The following is an 11,346-nucleotide window of genomic DNA, read 5'->3' as shown; positions in this document are numbered from 1 at the left end:
TCGATATATGTGTTATTGTCCAGGAACCGGGATCCCTAGATTAGAGATGAGTCGAGTCGGAGATGACGAGTTAGAGAGTTTTATCTATATTCACTAATGTGTCATAAATTATGATTCGTGTTCTTAGTACATGGTTTATGCTTTTGTATATGATTTTATGCATCGCATGTACATTGCTTATACTGGGATTTTATTCTCACCGGAGTTATCCGGCTGTTGTCGTGTTTGTATGTGTGCATGGCAACAGGTAGGACAGGATCAGGGTCGAGGAGATGATGAGAGATCGTGATTAGAGTGGAGACTACGGACTTTGACGTTGCTGTAGATAGGATTCAGCACTTGACATTTAGTTGTTGAACCTTAGTTTAAGTTCGATTTTGTTGTACAAGACTTGTTCTTTTATACTGATATGTATATTAGATTGAATTACATTACGTTCCGCAAATTTTTAAAAAAAAAATTAGACCCAGATTAATTAATTGATCCATTTATCCCAATGACGATTAAGAAGATGATTAGCGTCCGGGTCCCCACAGAGAGTGACTAGCTTTTATCCTCTGATCGACTGATTAGTCTTAGCCCACCATTGCGCATGGGGACGGGCATTAGGCATCGATGTAAAATGGAAATACGATCGTTGGGCTCCATCTGGGGGCTTTTTCTGTAAACGGGCTCCCTCTGAGGCCTTCTCCCTCACGAAATTCCCAAAAATCTTATATCATATATTTTATGACAGAGTCAATTCATATCCTTCAAAATATTTTTCCTTCTCTTTTTTATCATAAAATATCATGTCATTTCCACATTTGAAAAATAACATTTTTAACAGTAAAAATTGCACAGCTTTATTATAAATCATAAAATCTCATATTTTCATCATAAATTTTGCACAGCTTTAGCATTATTAATTGCACAGCTTTAGCATTATTAATATTTATATTTCTAATTGGACATCTTTAGCATTATTAAATCATATTATCATAAAATATTTTAAAAATTACACAGCTTTAGCATTATTAATATTTCTATTTTACCGTAAACTCAAAGATTTCGATTTAATTTCTTAATTACCAATTCGTGAAGTGTTTTAATCTTGAATTAATTCCAAAATTAATATTTTCTTCCCAAACTTTGAATGGAACCATGACTAGAGCCAAAACAGAATCTCGAGGTTTCTACTTCGATTTATTCAAGAATTGCATCATCTCTTGAGCTTGGGCATCTTCAAACCGCAACCATCATATGCTAAAGACCGATAGACCTTGAAATCGACCCAAAAAATCCTAAAACCAACCTTAGGAGTCGGTTATGTTTAGCACAAATACATGACCCGCAACTAAAATTTTTGGAACGGCACTATAAAGAAGAGATTACATAAAGAAAAGCTTACACTTTCTTCGTCGATGTGTTGTTACCGCTGCGTCGGTTTTCCCCAAGAATGGGTTCTTTCTCGACAAAGACTGATGTCCATTGGTTGAGTGACGGAAAATATTGTCTTCGAGCGAAGCATATCGGTACTTTTTGAACTTGTTGATATAGTAGAAATGTCACTGTTACGGAGTTGAAAAAACAATGGGTTTATCTTTTACTGAAATTTTTTTGAGGACTGGGACATAACAATTCAGGCGGCAAGGTACTGTAGCTCATATAACCCAGCATACAAACTACAATTTTTTTAAAAATAGTCAGTTTATTTCACAACAATTCCCTATAAATATTTATAAACAACAGAGCGAGAAAATAAGAATTCTCAACATAAAGAGAAATGATGTCTCAATGGTCATTCCTAAACTCAAATATACAGATACAAGTTCTACAATCTCAACATGATATTACAACAAAAATTAAGCATAATTTTTTTCTGCAAATTTATAACAAAAACCACCCTTCCTCTGCAAGATGTTGAGCTCTCATAAAACCCGATCTGTGTTAAAGCAAAACAACACTTCTCTTTGCTGATTCGAAGTCTGGACAAGCTATCACGATCCGAGTACCTGATTTATGTTTTCCAAACAGAAAAGAGCTTCTTCCAATGATGAGAATGGTACTACAAAACATAAAGAATAGACTCGTTTTTCGCCTATAGCCCAACCCATTTTACCCATCTGAAAATTTTACCAACTCTGAATGGCAATTCATAGTCTTTGGCCACAGCAGGTTCCCTTCTAGCAGCCTCGCGTTCAGACCAGACGTATACTCCTCGTTCCTGTGGACTACCTGGTACCGTGTTGTCCAGGATAACAGCCACTAAGAATGCAATCACCATGTGGAGTGAAAACAAGGTATTCAGAACGTAATTCATCTGCCATGCAACATAGAAAGAAATCGTGATACAAACAGACAAAGAACAAAATTGGTAAATATTATAGTTTTAGTCCATATTTTTACAACTAAAAAGGTTTTGATCCCTCATTACTACCATGTAGAACTCTGGCACCTCAGCTTCTTAAAACAGAATGCAATTGGTTCCTGATGATACTTGGAGTCAAATTCTATGTTCAACTATTGCCACAGCTTTACCCAAGAACCATATATAACCACAATTCGATTGCCCGAGTGATAGAATATGATCTACTATCTCGCAGACAAATTTCTACATGGATTTGCGAGCTTATAGGTGGGTATTGGTATTGATTCAAGGAAGAAATACAGGTGGACATTTGTGCACAATTTGTAAGAATGTCTAATCTTCCCTAGGCAATCGAAGTGTGGGATTATTGGTTTTAAACTAAAGTTAAGAGCAAAAATGAACTTAAATGGCCAATTGTAAGGAAAAATAAATGGGTAAGTTTCATGTGGCATTTCTGCTACCATTTGGACGAATAATAACAACATATGAGAGGACAAATCACTTATGTACTACACATGGAAGACAAAAAAGTTTTAGTGGTAAACAGCAACTAAATATGCAATTATCCAGGTAAGTACAGTGTACGCACCCCTTGAGACTTGGTTCTGATGGGACCATGAGAAGCTACAACATATGGTTGAAAATAACTAGGGACGGACAAGTTTGTGTTTGGAGAGAGGCCATATTGCTGAAAATATGCTGGAATTGATAAGGAAAAGAACAAAGAGAGGCCAACGATGATAATGTTTCTGGAACTCCCAGCCTCGCTGTAACGTAAATTTGATAAACCGAGTGCAGTGAGCATAGCCCACATAAAGCACAAAAGAGCTGCAACCATGACTTCGGGTATTGATGCAATAAAACCCCCAACTTTACCTGGCAACAAGACAGCAACAACATAACATCACTACAGATATAACCAATTTGATACTGTACTCAGGGACTAGTAGGCCTTTGAGTAATATACACCTTGAGTCTTGAGATGAAAAGAACTCGGGCAGAACATGATTTGTCATTTAATATTTTCATTTATACTATTGTTGCATTAGCAATCTCTACGTGAAAATGCATTTTCCTAAAAAAACTCGTGATTATTCTCTAATTTCCTTCATCAAGAACAAAATTTCATGCATAGCCACCAAATTGCTAAGAATTGTCTACATGATAAATTAAATGGAAAATTTTTGCTAATATATACTGAATAATCCAGGCCCCAGCAAGGTTATAGACGAGCTAATTATGAAATACATACCTATAAGGGATAGGACGATCACTACACATGCACCCAATTCAACTGCTCTGCGACTCCCCATTTTCGTCACAGCAATGGTGTGTACATTCTCAGTCAGAGTAGTCGAGCCTGTTCCCATACCCCAAAGACCAGCCAATACGCTAGAGAGACCTTCAAGACCAATTCCTCGACTTAAAACGCCAGCTGTTGGAGGTCTTGATGCCACTAACAACGACGAGGCATGATATGAACCAACCTAGAAATTTTAGGAAAGAAAAAAATACTATGAACTAAATAAATAAAAATCGGACACACAAGACCACAGAATGAGCACTTAAGTACAAATTCTATGGTTAAAGAAATTCTGCCACGAGCACAATGCTAGTCACAAATGGAATCAAGAATGTTTCATCATCTCTAAACAAAAAAAAAAAAAAACATGTAAAGTTTCATGCAATATAGTTTGGTAAGGAGACTTAAAAATGGAATTGGCAAGCTCCTTGGCCAATGTGTGCTCTATATGTTAAGAGTAGATATCTAACAATCCAACTTGTGGGTGTCGGTTTTGTAACACTATTTTGTAAAACATTTTTAATTCTAATCATGTATATTCATGCTTTTGCACAAACATCTTGAGATTATTATATCATGTGAAATGGGATACCACAATAATTGACAATAATGAAATACATTTCATAGTATTTGTAATCATTAAATTTTGTTGTTGGTAGATAAACAATCAGATAAGAAGGATAATGAATCTCTCTTCGAAACTAAAATTCGTGAACTTGTTACTGCATTATATAGTATGGACGAATAGATTCTCATAGGATGAATTCACTTAACAACCCTCATCCTAAATTTTCTAAACGATTATCACTAGTCTAGTAGAGAATTTCTAGTTACATGTATATATATCATTAATCCTAATGACCCAAAACACCTCGCTATATCCGATGACCGTTGCACTGTGACTTGTTTTCCTACTCGACAAGGGTCACATAGTTGTAAAAGGCGAGATGCGCCACCGGGTGTGACCGTTGCGTCTGGGTATGTACCATGGAGCAGCGCTTATCTCAGCTTAGTCCAGGCCCGAGTTTCTGAGTCATGTATTTTCCTTATTTCTAAAAAAAAATTAATTGACGTTTTATTTCCTAAAATATTCGAAAATTACATACATAGATACATAACAGCTATAAACTAGAATCTAAATTGTCAATCAGTCAGCCTTAAATTAAAATGTAAATTGATTGACTAGACAATTAGTGGATAAAACTACTAGGCATAGTTTGGTACACATGATAGGATAAACATGTCATATATAATATAAGGATAAGTTAAGGATAAATAAGATATAGGATATTATATTTAATGTTTGGTAAGATTTTAATAAGAGTGATTAAATTTATATATTAGATTGTAGTGACAAAATTAACCTTATCATAATAAATTTTATAATTTCAAAGTTGTTGTTTGAGTTCCTATTTTTTATATTTTCATACACCGATGGTACTTGCATGATTTATTTATTTTTACCTAATTTTATATAATATGATAATTGAGTCATTGATTTTGTGGGTAAAGTCAAATATCAATTTTTAAGGTTAATCGAGTGATACTAATAATTTTATTTATATTTATTAAAATTATTTATATAATTATCTCGAATTCATTTATATAATTATCATATTATATAATATATAAAAATAAATAAAAATATTTATATGATTTTAATTTCTACCTATTAGCATAGATTTATAAAAATCATTTATAAATTGATGACAATTAAGTTATTTGTAGTGTATTTTATCAATAAATTAAAATTATCACACCTAATAGATGGGACATTTTATCCTTCTAAAAAATTATTTATCAAGGGCCCATAATATTATCATGGGCTTTTTAAAAATATACCAAACATGGAATAAGGAGGATTATTTATCAATCCCTCCCTTATCCCATTTCCGAACTATACCTAAAGAAAATATAAGAAAAAAAGGTGAGTAATAACAGATTCCTTGACTACCCAACATACTTAAAATAAAAGCAACGCAGATATCTGCCAAAAATGAAAGATTTCCTTACTGGATGCTTTAAATATATAGTTTGCTATAAAATAGCAGTATGTTAATATATTTTTTAAAAAACATGAATAATAGCATTTTTTACAGGTAAATATATTTTTGTGATATAATATATTTTTGTTTAGCTTATTTATTTCAATAACTGTGTTTTACATATTATAGTAGTAAATAAATATATTTTTCTAAAAAAATCTCCAGGACTCATTTACGTCTCAAGCTCCAGGACTCAAACTCTAAATACGAAAATATATCCAAAAAATTCCTACCATATCAAGTAAAAATTGAAATATATATTCCCACCAAAGATTTCAACAGTCAAGATGCAAAAAACTGAGGATAATATCTATAGTACAACATCTTCTTCAGATTCTCTTCAATTTTGATTAGGTCTTGAACGAGAGTTTTAAAATAGAGGAAGGAAGAGGTTTTCTAAGATTTTGAAAAAGTTTCAAAAATTCCCAAAAGCAGTAATTCTCGTTCTCCTTTCCATATGCAATTTTCATATTGTTTCAACCAATTCTCGTAAAGAGCACATGTATCATGTTTGTAGATCAAGAATAATCATCTAGGATTGATTATTCGTGGTAAATACATTTGTTTGGCGGGACCAGATGTTTGACAGTTCGTCCATTGCAGCAAAGACTATCTATGCAGTCAAATGTGGCAAGACTGGTGGACCATCCACGAGTTCAGGCATTAGGTAAAATCCTTATCCAGCAAATATTGTATATGAATATTTTGGTATAAATCGCAGGCAACTGATAATCCCCGAGATTTAAAAATAGCAAAGAAATTAATTTTTGTTGCATTATGTTTCCAGTTTCCAATGAACATAAACGTGATACATGGATATGAATCACATTGTAAGCATAAAAATAATCTATGTGTCTCATATATTCTAAGTCCACCAGTGTTCCTCGGGATAGGGGTGAGCAAGTGTTCAGTTAAGCTGAAATAAGTTCGGTTAATTCGGACATTTGGTTCTAATTTTTAGAAAATGGGTTCGGTGTTTTTGCTATGGAAATATTTTAAATTAAATTTAAATTTATATATAGGGTGGTCATGATTTTATGTCAGAGAGGACTTTAGCTTGTTGGCTCGTGAAAATCTTTAAATTTTTTATTTTTTAAACTGATTTTAATCCGGTTCAGTTATTTCTGTTTTTGATAATTTAAAAAAAAAATGGTTAGGTTCAGTTTTATAAAAACAAAATTCCGTTCAATCAGTTTTGGCCTAGTTTAACCAAATACTCGCTACTAGGCTCAGGTTATCATATATTATAAAATTTTGGGTGATAGTTTGACCTGAAGATAGAACCAAGAGCACTAAAGAACAATAAAAAGAAAACATCACTAAATAATCACCGTCAACACTCCATCAAAATGGGAAACAACATAAAAAAAAGGCAAAACTTTACCGCCAAAACCTTCGAATTTAGTATTCACGATTATGGAAGAAAATGGCAGATAAATTTCTTAAACACAATACCCAACAATCAGACTGTAACATCAGACAAATGAACCAATATGATACCCTTGTCTTCCACAACAACCATAATGTAATACATAAGATGTTGCCATTGGAAACAGTGATCATATTTTTTTTGGGGTGGGCATGTCGATCAATTTTAATCAACATTTCCCATAAAAATTCTTTAGTTCACAAATCGCAGATAAGCAACAGCGTTTTACGCGTGAAAATAGAAACTGATGCCAACAGTATGCACAAATAATATTCACACTTGGAGTATTAGAAGAGGATAGCCTAGAAGTCACTACTTTTATGGCCCACCTTTTCCTTTTCCTTCAGTCATTCGTCAACATAAAACCAAGTCATAGTCATGTCTCTTAAAGTAGCAAATACAAGATTTTAAGATTCATATGGACAAAAAGAACGAATATCCTATAATAAACAATACTCCTTCAAAAGAAAAACACATGTCCAAGAATTCATATATTAACATGTCAAGCAAGACAGAATAAGTGAAAACTCACCGAATCAACAGATGCGATTATGGAAACCACACACATTACGAGAGCCATCTTCCAGTGGAAAACAGGCATCCCCCATTGTAATGGATATGGAAATCTAAACCATGGTGAAGATCTTAATGCATGAGAAGTATCAACGCGACACTGCTTCATCCTCAAGACATGCTTCCGACAATGATCAGATATTATATTTGCAGCTGGAATGTTTGCATCACAACCTTTATAGTTGTACAGTCCAGCTTCGGTCAGAAGGAAGGCAATAGCCCATGTAATAACCAAACTGAGTGGAACCTATGTACGTAAGAGAAAAAAATTAACTTTCAAAATGTAGATGATAATGTTCATAAAATAATGATGCGTAGAGTAGAAAACATAACCTACTGTGTAAATCAGGAACACACGGTGACCCAAAACTGATATCTTCCGAAGGTACTACAAAGTAAGGAATTAAAAAACAAATCAGAATAATATACTTCCAAGCATATAGAATAAAACCATTTTCTGTCCCATTTAAATTGGTCAATCGAACTTACAAGTGAAAATACAATAACTAACAGAATCTGCACCACGCCAATTTCAATACAAGTACCAACTCGAGGGAAACCAAAACTGAAGAAAGAAAGTCCAACAGCAGCAATAGTAGGGGACACCACTACCGGGTTGATTGACCTGTAAGGGTGCCGAAAAGTTAAGAGGAGATAAGTTACTTAAAAATTTAATCAATATTTGTGAGAGAGAACAATAGGCTTCAATATCAGGTAAGAAGGGCTCTTAGCTAATCTGGGTTCATTAAATTATGACATGTTAGCAAAAATATGAGATATTTTATCAAGAGAAGTTGCTGGACAGAAATCATCATTTCATCCAGGATGACAAGAGAAATGCAGGAATTCACTCATCAAACAAAAATCCTAGTACTATAACAATATAATACAATCCAAATTCATAGCCTGACATACTTTTATCTCCAAGTCAGTCAACACAAATAATGCAGAGTTTAAAAGAAAATGAAAGCAGTAGAGTATACCTTAGAATTAATGACATAAGGCCACTGTATCCGAGGAATGCTTGGAAAGCTGAACCTATAATTATAGCCCCCTGTAGCTCTTTCATAATATGCTTGAAACTCTGCAGTTTTCCAAGAAAAATTTTACTACCAGAAACTACGTCATGGAAACTCTATTAGTGGAAATTATAAAATTAACGGGATGGAAAAAGTCACCCCAAAATACATACGTTTCCAGTCAACCCCAAAAATTCGGGAGAGTTAATTATTGCAAGGGCCGGGGCAAGATAAACAAATGAAGGACCCTGTATTAGGGGAAGTCTCGATCCTAATGATGTATGCAAAAGAGTCGTCACTCCAGACATGAAAAGCACGGTGGAGACCACATTGGCAGTATCTTCCTACAAGATGACTCAATTAGTATAACTCATTCCACACACAGGAAAAGAAAAAAAAACTTTTGTGATTATTAAAAAATGAATTACAAGTGCTCACATAGGTGCCACCCATTGCCGGAACTAATACTAGTGGGACTAGTATCAGTGATCCCAACATTGAAAGATAATGTTGAAATCCATAGAAACCAATTGGAACTGCAACAAAATCATCAAACGAGAATCGATTTTCATCAAAAACCATCCCAACTTCTTTATGAAAGTGGAATCATTGATATCACATAAACATTAAATCAGCTAACAACATAAACAAAATTCCATTCCAACATCAAAGAGACTAAACAAGCATGCAGACATGTAAGAATTCAACTCTTTTGCAGTTGATGTAAAGTAAATAAATTACTTGTGATTCCTTATTATGAAAGCATAGTTTTGAACCTATAGGCAACCATTGACCGTAGATGGATAGACCATACAATCTCATCAGTTCACGGGTGTAATTTTTTAACAGCAAAAAGCTTGATAAGTTGATTCACTTAATGTTTCTCGTCCTAGTTGCGAATTCCAAGTCATTGCTGGAGATAAAAGTACATTTGTAATTATCGTGATAACAGTAGGTTATTGATGTACATTTGCCATCCCTCTAAATTAAACTTTAGATTGACTAAAATTTCTTGATCAGACACATCCGTTTCAGCAATAAAACTGGAACATTAAAGTACTACATTGGAAAATATTTGATTATACAAAAGGTTTTCCAAATACCCGAAACTGTCACAATCAAAATCCAAAGCAATTAACCTCACCAAGGCCAGGGGCATCTCGAAGCTCGTACTTCATATGTGAATGCCGAGACACAAATCCATCATCATCCAACATCGACTGCGGCAGCACATCAACCGTAGCAGCGGCCGCGGCCTCCTCATTCCTCTCAGCCCTTCGATTCCCGTCTCCAACCTCATTCCTCCCCCCATCCGAATCCCTCCGCTTCCTCACCGGCGGTATCTTGTCCTTGTCCTTATTCTTACCCTCATGCTGCTTCGGCACAACAGCAGATTGGCCATTAGAAGTGAGTCCGGGCCTCGGACGGCCAGATTCAAGATCAGTGTTAGCATCGGGCTGTCTAATATTATTATCCTTCACCTGCGCCGGAGTGGGCAAAGCGGTGATTTGCCCTGAATCGGTAGAATTGGTCTCCCCCGAGAATTTCGGACGGAACCCAGTTCGTTTAGCCCAAGAAGAAGGAGGCATTGCCGCAGATTCCGGCGTAGGCGGCCATTTACCGGACCTTGGATTCTTACTCGGGTCAGAGCTCGCCATTATCAACAGCTGAAAACAACCGAAGATTGCATAGATGCAGCTGAAAATACGAATGTTGAGTGGAATGTAACAACAGATCTGAGCTGATTGTTAGGGTTTTTGGAGCATAGAAGAGAAAGCGAGAGTGGAAAAAGATCTAAGCTTCAGTGTCTGAGGACATAAGAAAGAAGATGTGGATACGGTGAACCGCAACTGTACTTGTAATTATGACATCATGTATGTAATAATCCCAACAAATTTCATTTCCTTTTTCATCTTTGTTTCGTTCAAATTATTTATACTCAATTATCTATTTATTTATTCAAAAATAAGAATACTTTTATTTATGAAATAGTGTACATAATACTAACCGTTCATTCTACTTGGGGGATGTTTGCAATCTTTAACAAAAATTATTATTATATTTTTCTTCAACAAGTACATATAATTTAACATTTATTGTAATGCCTCAGATTCGACAACTTTCCTCATTGTACCAAAACGAATCTTTCCGACGTACTTATATCCTCACTCACACGCACCCTAGGAAATTTCACAAGGGGTCGCCCTTCTCAAAATTGCCCAAAATCAGGACGTTTAACTTTGGAGTTCTTATGTGATGAGCTACCGAAAAAAAATTGTACCTTCTTGATATGATTATTATCTACCAAATCTTTTAAGTCCTCATCAACTTCACAGTCTCATACCTTAACAGTTTTGGAATCTCTCTCCTCCAGGTATAAGATCGGTTCATTCATGTTCCCTTCACCTAGAAGTCTGTCAGGAGACGTTCATTGTCCGTGCAACCTCATGGCACCGGCGATCACCCCCCCACCCTCTTCAGACTCGAGCCTCACATTTATAACCAGTTTAATCTCTTGATATAATCATTTTAAATGATTATACCATTCATGTTCACAATCCCGAAAAAATTAACTTTCAAATACCCATGTTGTTGCTATCGAACAAAATAATTTATTCATATATTTA

At 34.8% G+C, this 11,346-nt stretch overlaps 1 protein-coding gene across 1 annotated transcript; it reads right to left on the bottom strand.

Moving 5' to 3' along the window:
* Window positions 1-1,756: 1,756 nt before the first annotated feature.
* LOC142543196 (nucleobase-ascorbate transporter 12) lies at window positions 1,757-10,576 on the bottom strand. Its single transcript, XM_075650298.1, has 10 exons — window positions 9,864-10,576; window positions 9,158-9,255; window positions 8,893-9,063; window positions 8,684-8,784; window positions 8,190-8,325; window positions 8,038-8,088; window positions 7,660-7,947; window positions 3,603-3,837; window positions 2,940-3,226; window positions 1,757-2,302 (listed from the first exon to the last, which is right to left on the bottom strand). The coding sequence occupies exons 1-10, from the start codon at window positions 10,375-10,377 to the stop codon at window positions 2,081-2,083; spliced, it is 2,103 nt and encodes a 700-aa protein (XP_075506413.1). The 5' UTR covers window positions 10,378-10,576; the 3' UTR covers window positions 1,757-2,080.
* Between the last annotated feature and the right edge of the window lie 770 nt (window positions 10,577-11,346).

The sequence above is a fragment of the Primulina tabacum genome, chromosome 4, assembly GCF_025594145.1.
Source record: "Primulina tabacum isolate GXHZ01 chromosome 4, ASM2559414v2, whole genome shotgun sequence".
Lineage (NCBI taxonomy): Eukaryota > Viridiplantae > Streptophyta > Magnoliopsida > Lamiales > Gesneriaceae > Primulina > Primulina tabacum.
Note: the sequence above shows the minus strand (reverse complement) of the source record. Positions and strands in the feature narration are given on the sequence as shown.

Coding starts and splice junctions, on each gene's coding strand:
- LOC142543196 (XM_075650298.1), bottom strand. CDS start 10,377: ATGGCGAGCTCTGACCCGAGTAAGAATCCAAGGTCCGGTAAATGGCCG. Junction 9,256..9,863: donor TCGAGATGCCCCTGGCCTTG/GTGAGGTTAATT, acceptor ATTTTGTTGCAG/TTCCAATTGGTTTCTATGGA. Junction 3,838..7,659: donor TAATCGCATCTGTTGATTCG/GTGAGTTTTCAC, acceptor TAAAATTTCTAG/GTTGGTTCATATCATGCCTC.